This window comes from Acipenser ruthenus, chromosome 4 (genome assembly GCF_902713425.1).
Source record: "Acipenser ruthenus chromosome 4, fAciRut3.2 maternal haplotype, whole genome shotgun sequence".
Classification (NCBI taxonomy): Eukaryota; Metazoa; Chordata; class Actinopteri; order Acipenseriformes; family Acipenseridae; genus Acipenser; species Acipenser ruthenus.
In genome coordinates this window covers 61,834,250-61,842,147 of record NC_081192.1, presented here as the reverse complement: position 1 = coordinate 61,842,147, position 7,898 = coordinate 61,834,250, and the positions used below count along the sequence as shown (strand labels likewise).

Below are 7,898 nucleotides of genomic sequence, written 5' to 3'. Positions count from 1 at the left end.
AAAAGGAATAAAATGTAAGAAGTCACAGCACATATGCTTAATATGTATAGATGTTGTGTATGAGGAAATCCTACTTCATAACTTGCATTTTATGTCAACATTTACAGCTCTAAAAAAAATGCCAATACAAAATTAGCAAAACATGCTTTGAGTAGAGGCCATTGTCATTACTTCAATAGACCTCACTGTACCAATATACATCAGTGTTTTCTAAATTTCACATTAGCTAGGAGGCTGTGTGGTCCAGTGGTTAAAGACAATGGCTTATAACCAGGAAGTCCCCAGTTCAAATCCTACCTCAGCCACTGACTCCGTGTGTGTCTTTTGGGTGAGGTGTAATTGTAAGTGACTCTGCAGCTGCTGCATAGTTCATACACCCTTTTCTTTGGAAGTCGCCTTGGATAAAGGCGTCTGCTAAATAAACAAATAATAAATTATACAATACAATTGTACTTTCACAGATAAGGTCGTACCTTGTTCCAAAGTCCAGTGGTACATTTTTATAGGGTTCCGTTCTAACAGTATTGTTGCAATAGAAAGAAACGGATAATTTAACAGTTTCCAAAGAAGCGGAGGGCAGTATTAATCAGAGTATCAAGCAATATTTTCAAAATACGCTGACATCAAGACCATTCCCAACAATGCTTGCAGATTGTCTTTTTTTTTTTTTTTACATACATTACATGCCGCAAAATAGTTAACGATTACTTCTTTTGTATATATTATATGGAAACGTAAGCGCATTAATTAATGGTTTATTTAGAACGCAATGCCGATGTATTCATTATTTGAAAAACATAAATAAAATGGGCATATTACATGTTACGACATTGACAATACAGAGAAAAGTATATTCCGTAAACAAAAACAAGAAAAACGACTTCACCTGGGTTCACTTTAGAGGTGGAGTTAGAGGCGGAGTTATAAGGGTACCAGGCTTGGGGTGTGACGCCCGTCTTGCAAGTATACACTGTTGCTTTAACCCGGCTTTGTCACTGCTGTAAGGAAGTGCACAAATTATATAATCTGTATTGGAAACATTAACACGAGTCGTTTGAAATCTAGGAAGAGACAATGGCGCTGTATGGAGAACAAGTTGCTTGCAGCACCGATATGAATGTACAGCAGAATAAAAAGAGGAAGGTTGCTCTCATCACTGGCATCACGGGACAGGTAAGCAGTGCACAATTTATACATACGGACCGTAGGGTACCGCACTGTCCAAGCATTACATCAACACGTCTTGCATGTAGCATTTTACTAATTCACATTCCCTGAAGCCTCCTGGAAATATAGCTTGGCTTGTTTAGCAATATTTTATTTAAAATAAAACAGTAGCCTTATTTGTACAGTGTTAATGTAGATGAGCATTGTTAGTGTTACATATTGTGATTAGAAAACAACAAAACGCACTTTCAAAATACGTTTGCCTGAGCTAAGTTCACAAATTTTGCCACATACAATTATTATACCACATCTATCCCTTGTGTAGGTTCAAGTTCAGTAACAATGTAGCGCCCCCCTCCAATGCACCGTTCAATAGTTAACCAAGGATAACCCCCTCGGTTATCCCTATAATTAAATTGACCATCTTAAATAACCAATTAAAGTAGAATTAATGACTACGCCAATTTGAAGCTAATATAACTCCAAATAAATAACAGGTTCTTTAAAAATCAAGACAGCACAGTGTGTAAAGTGAGGACAACAAGAATTTTATTTAAACAAAATATCACAGCTTTTACCTATAGCAGCACCCTTTAAACTATAGCAGCAGATTTTTAACCAAGAGCGATCCCACCAGACCCTAAGCACTAGGATACTTTAAACTAAATAATGTCACACCAACACTTCTAAATAAAAAGATAATAATTCACAGCACAATAACACTTTTAAATAACAACCTTCAAAGCAAATAGTGGTTTCCACAAACACAATTCCAAACAATAAAACAAACCTTAAATAACACACTTAAAAAAAAAAAAACAACAACTAATAATCAGTGATTTTCATAGAAAAACAGAAAACGTCATGCAACCTAAAAATGCCTAATGCTTAAACCCTCCAATAGCCTCTATTTTAGTTAATACACAGGTGGATAAAGTGCAGGTGTGCAATCAAAAGTGAACAGGCCTTTTATAACTATACATTGTAAACACATACACAATTACAGTTAGGATAATCAGGACAAAGACGCTACTCAAAGTCTAAAACAACCAATAACGCAGAAAAGAAGTTCGTATGCAGCGCTCAAATATTACATCAAAATTCACAGGATCGTAATTACCAACTCAGAATACAGACAATGCACATTCTCTTTTGTAATCAACCCCATACAATTGTGACCGACGTCTAAGAGCACGGGGGATACTTCACTCCAATATAGAGCGGACCAAACTATTCAATATGAATAGTAGTAGTTTACCATTAACTTCTAGCGCTTCAGCCAATTCACAGCGCCTCAGTATTACACTTGAAAAGTAACAATCCTTACCAAACAGTAGTTCCCGGACCCGGACCCGGACCCGGACCTGGACCCGTGCTCTCAGCTCACAAATCTCTCAAACCCGGTCGCTCTCCCACTGATTAATCCCACCTGTTTTTATACAGCTGGCCCCATTACGAATTAGCACTGCAATTACTATGGAGACCAGTAGTCTCCCTGGGGTTTAAAAGGACAGTGCAACAGTAAAAATAATAAAAATCACACAATAAAACTCAATCTTATTACATTCAAAAAAATAAACAATACATCCATTGCACATCCGTTACAACAACACTAGTGATATTAGGTTACAATGTAATGTTCAGAAACAACTTCATAGTAATGTAGTCAGGGATTAGAATTCTACAGAAAAAAGTGAGAGCAGCAACGGTGCACGTTTGCTGAAGCGCAAGGGGTTTTACACCTAAAACGATGACGAAATTAATCTGTAGATATTTTTTGGGGAGCCTGGGTCCATGAAAAACAATACTGTTAGCTGGATGAGAAAATGTTTATTTGCATGTATATCATTATATTATGTGAAGATTGGAACGAAGTTTTAGGTTACCTATAATCAGTATAATAATTAGAATTAATAGGTGAAGATGCTGAACTGGAAAATGCTGCCAATCTCTCTGTTTGGGTAGATTTTCTATGGAAGGTACCCAGCCCAGACTAAAGAAAAGGAGACTCACTCTCAAAACTGGGAGGGCTATTATTTGGCAGCAAAGCTATATTTGGTTCAATACTGGATTTTCAAAAATGTTAATACTGATTACTGACATTTAAATACCATTTTTAGATCCTCAAAATCACTCCAAAAGTATAAATACGTTTAGAATTTATTCTCTGCATTTTATTTTCTGTATATTAATATAATAATGGTCAAGGATGAGAAATTTTGTAGAATTTTGTGAGAAGTGTACCGTACCCACGTTTATGCCCATTTGCTTCAAATCATCAGAAATTTGGGCATAAACATTCTCATTTCTGATGCACGACTGCAGATCATCCTGAACACTTCTATCTGCCCACAGGCAAACTACAGCCTGCACTTCCTCGGAATCCCAAGGTTGTACTTTTCTCTCATCGCACTCGCTGCCCGTCATGTGATCTGATTCAAGTATTCAAAAGATAATGTCGACCCAGGGGACTTTTTTGACCTGAAAAAAGAAAGGGGTCACAAATGGAGAGTAGATAAAGGGGCATTCAGAACATAAAATAGGAGGCACTTTTTTACACAGAGAATTGTGAGGGTCTGGAACCAACTCCCCAGCAATGTTGTTGAAGCTGACACCCTGGGATCTTTCAAGAAGCTGCTTGATGAGATAAGCTACTAACAACCAAATGAGCAAGATGGGCTGAATGGCCGCCTCTCGTTTGTAAACTTTCTTAAGTTCTTAATGTAATGTCAAAAATCCTGAACCATGCCCTTGGCCTGGGTTGGCTCAGAGCCAGATTCAGATTTCTCGTGAGGCTGGAGTTTCACGGGTTGGTTCTCGCTTGTCTCGACAGACAGACAGTGGAGAACCACTCATACCTGTACCATATCGAGCCTTAATGGGTCGGATGTGATAGTGGAGAAGGGGTATATTAGCCTAACACGTGCACTTTTTTACACACAATATGGTATCCCAAAGCTCTTTTACAATAAAAAAAAAATATATAAAGTCTATACAGACATCACACATCACAGAAATAAGAAACAAGCAATAAAATGCATAAAAAACCAAAATAGCAGGTCAGAGATAAACGCGACAAAATGTATGCAATAAAATAAAGAACAGGAGGCTTTATCTTATAGCCTAGTAAAAACAGGTGGCTTTTTAAACACTGATATGATATTAAACAAATTTTGCTTTGTATTATAAGCTTTCACTGTTATTTTCAGCAAATCGAGAGATCTTGCTAGGAACGCAGGATCGATGAGGGATGCAGTTCCTGTTTTATGCTGTTTTTCATCAAATCTGCTGGACAGTGTTTAGTTTGTTAGTTTTGGAAGAAAAAAAGGTCAGATATTATACAAGTTTTCAGTTTATTTTATAATTGTTTTAACTGAATCAACACATGTTATTATTATGTGATAACATTCTTTAAAAAAATAAAAATAAAAATGTATACGCCCTCTAAAAACCAGTTGTCACATCAATTTCAGTACTGTTCAGACAGAGCTCTCAGAATGAAGATGGAGTGTGAAAAATGCTGTTTCACCACAAATAGTGGGTGGACAGTGTCCACACCCGAGTCTAACACTGAATGTAGTGGATTCATACTTAAGGACAACATCAGTATACTGTACTGTAGCAACAGGGCAGATAATGTATGAGCCATTGGTAGAATGTCCATGATATCATAACGGCATGAACCACTACACACTGGACCTGAATTACTTTAATTACTAATAGAACAAGCATAAGCAGTAACACACAGAACAACCCATGCCATCAAGTGTGTTATTGTGTTACAAAATAACTTTTTGGTGTATGGATATTGAACTGTTATTTGAGTTGAATGAAATGAGATCTGAACCATTGGCTGTATCCAGCGCTCCAGATAAGGTTTTGGGTCTGGGAGTAACTTACCTTCTAATTTTAACACTGAGAGAGTAAAATGTATTTTCAGGGGGTAAAATGCAACATTACTTTGAAGTCATGAGTAATCTCGATAAATACTGTACCATCTTTAATGGTAATGAGGTAGGTTTTAAAAAAGAACCTTTCATTTGAACTGCAGTGTTACTTTGAACTACTGTACAACCACATACGTGTTTTACAAGGTTCTTTAGGGAGTGGTTAACATAGAAAACAGAAAGTACTGATTAGAGGAGAAACCTCAAAATGGAGCGAGGTAACCAGTGGTGTACCACAGGGATCAGTATTAAGTTTTCTGCTATTCCTAATCTACATTAATGATTTAGATTCTGGTATAGTAAGCAAACTTGTTAAATTTGCAGACGACACAAAAATAGGAGTGGCAAACACTGTTGCAGCAGCAAAGGTCATTCAAAATGATCTAGACAGCATTCAAAACTGGGCAGACACATGGCAAATGACATTTAATAGAGGAAAGTGTAAGGTATTGCATGCAGGCAATAAAAATGTGCATTATAAATATCATATGAGACTGAGAGACTGAAATTGAAGAAGGAATCTATGAAAAAGACCTAGGAGTTTATGTTGACTCGTAAATGTCTTCATCTAGACAATGTGGGGAAGCTATAAAAAAGGCCAACAAGATGCTTGGATATATTGTGAAAAGTGTTGAATTTAAATCAAGGGAAGTAATGTTAAAACTTTACAATGCATTAGTAAGAATTCATCTAGACTATTGTGTTCCGTTCTGGTCACCTCATTACAAAAAGGATATTGCTATTAATTGGAATGAAATTGTGCTTTAGAAATATATTGTAGTGCTTGCATGTGCTTCCAATCCTGAGGGCACTCGTGCAAGGGTGCTTTTAAGTGAGTTTCAAATTAGCCTAGTTTTGCTCTTAAGACCAACTTGCTACAGTATGCACTTTTGGAGTTCTGACTGGTTTCTCCCGTGTATGATAAAAAAGCAAAGAAACAATGTGTGTCAGTCAGATTAACTCCTAATCAGTAGAACACTAAGCTACAAACACAAAGAGCATTAACAGTATTCATAAGTCTGAAATGTGTGTTTCTCCCATCAGGGTTGCACACCCCCGCCTAGGGATTTAAAACTGCTTGTCCATTTGTGAAAAAAACATGCTAATGGCCTCTTTTAGTTAAGTTATATCATTCTCAGAGGCTACAGTATGTGTCTGTCTTTTGCCTATATCAAGAGAACTGCCAAATCCAGTTGTGATGGAACTCGCTTAGGTCTTTCTTTAGCACAAAATATTAAGTGTTAAATAATCTGGGGATACATAAAGACAGTCTGTCTGCCCAACTGGCTTTGTGTATGTCATAGTCACATTGTCATGTACAGAACCACTTGTCCAATTAGCATATTTTTGAGTGTAACATTCTGGGTGTAGTCTATTCTTCTTTGTCACATTTACAAATACGTGTCTCTAGAGAACCACTCAATCTAATTGTGGTGAAACTGCACAAGGTTGTTCTTTGCCACAACACAAGTTATTAAGCGTAACAGAATGTAGCGGTCTTGCAGGCCACACTGTCTTTTTACTTTTAACCAGAGAAGCGCTTATTCAGTTGTGACGAAACTTGGTTTGGACATTCTGTTCAATCAATCATGAGAACTTGTCTGCATGTCGCTTACATATTTAAATGTGCATGCACTGGATATAGGTCACGGTGATCAACTTTTAAATGCACTTTTGTACAGCCTTGGAGGGGGAGGACTGTCACTGACATGCTTGTTATTGATAATTTGATAAAGGGGTTACAGTAATTCGACCCCTTTCGTCAGCTAATTATTTTTTGTTCAAAAGCCCTTTCAAAAAAAGCTTTAAAATTATACTTGCATTACATTATTGGTTTAGGTCATCCCCAATATGAAGAGAAGTGTGGCGATTTTTCTAAATGGCTGTTTTTATCACCTTCAGACATGTCCACACCATGTGGGCGTTAGTTACAGTTTTTCTTTTGCCTACAGAAGACACCTTCTCTTTGAACCCCTGCACATGAACCACACCTTGAACTGGAATGAGCCATGACTGCTGCACAGTCATCTTTTTCTATGGGTACAAAAAACAATAAAATTCAGACTTGAATCTTGGAGAAAATTTACATACAATTAAGAACAAACAAATAATGTGTAAGAAAATGAATTATTCCCAGTGCCAGCCCACTTGTCACTTTTATTCAGATTCAGCCTGCCTTGATGACATCAGTTATGCTTTCCCCATCAATGTATGCCATTTACCCATTTTCTGAAGTTTACTTTGGCGCATTTAGAACCATACACAAACTGGCAACTCCCAAAAAAACTGAATTAAAAAAATCATCTTTCAAAATATGTTATTCAGGACGTGAATGATAAATGTATCCAAACTGAGTATACATGCTAAGAGGTGCTACAGTACACCTGCATGTGAGAACCTGAACAGGTTTGTTGGAATTTAAAAACAGTTTGTAGTAGTTGTTGTTTTTGGGAGGACCAGCAATGACATCACACACACAGGAAGCTTGAAGGCAAAACTCAGTGCCACACCTGGCGACTGAGTGGTGGTTTATTAATTATTATTATTATCCAAGGCGACTTACAGAGACTAGGGTGTGTGAAGTATGCATCAGCTGCAGAGTCACTTACAATTATGTCTCACCAGAAAGACGGAGCACAAGGAGGTTAAGTGACTTGCTCAGGGTCACACAATGAGTCAGTGGCTGAGGTGGGATTTTAACCAGGGACCTCCTGGTTACAAGCCCTTTTCTTTAAAACAAAAAAAGGGTCCGAAGCCACAGTCAGCACTCAGGTAGGGTAGCAG

General features: G+C 37.4%; 1 protein-coding gene across 2 annotated transcripts in view; it reads left to right on the top strand.

Annotated features, from left to right (window-relative positions):
- Positions 1-953: 953 nt before the first annotated feature.
- gmds (GDP-mannose 4,6-dehydratase) overlaps positions 954-7,898 on the top strand; it is a 412,968-nt gene continuing 406,023 nt past the window's right edge. For both annotated transcript variants that reach the window (XM_033999923.3, XM_033999922.3), the window contains exon 1: positions 954-1,173. In XM_033999923.3, the coding sequence (XP_033855814.3) occupies positions 1,075-1,173 (99 nt within the window). In that variant the 5' untranslated portion in view covers positions 954-1,074. The remainder of the gene's footprint in view (positions 1,174-7,898) is intronic.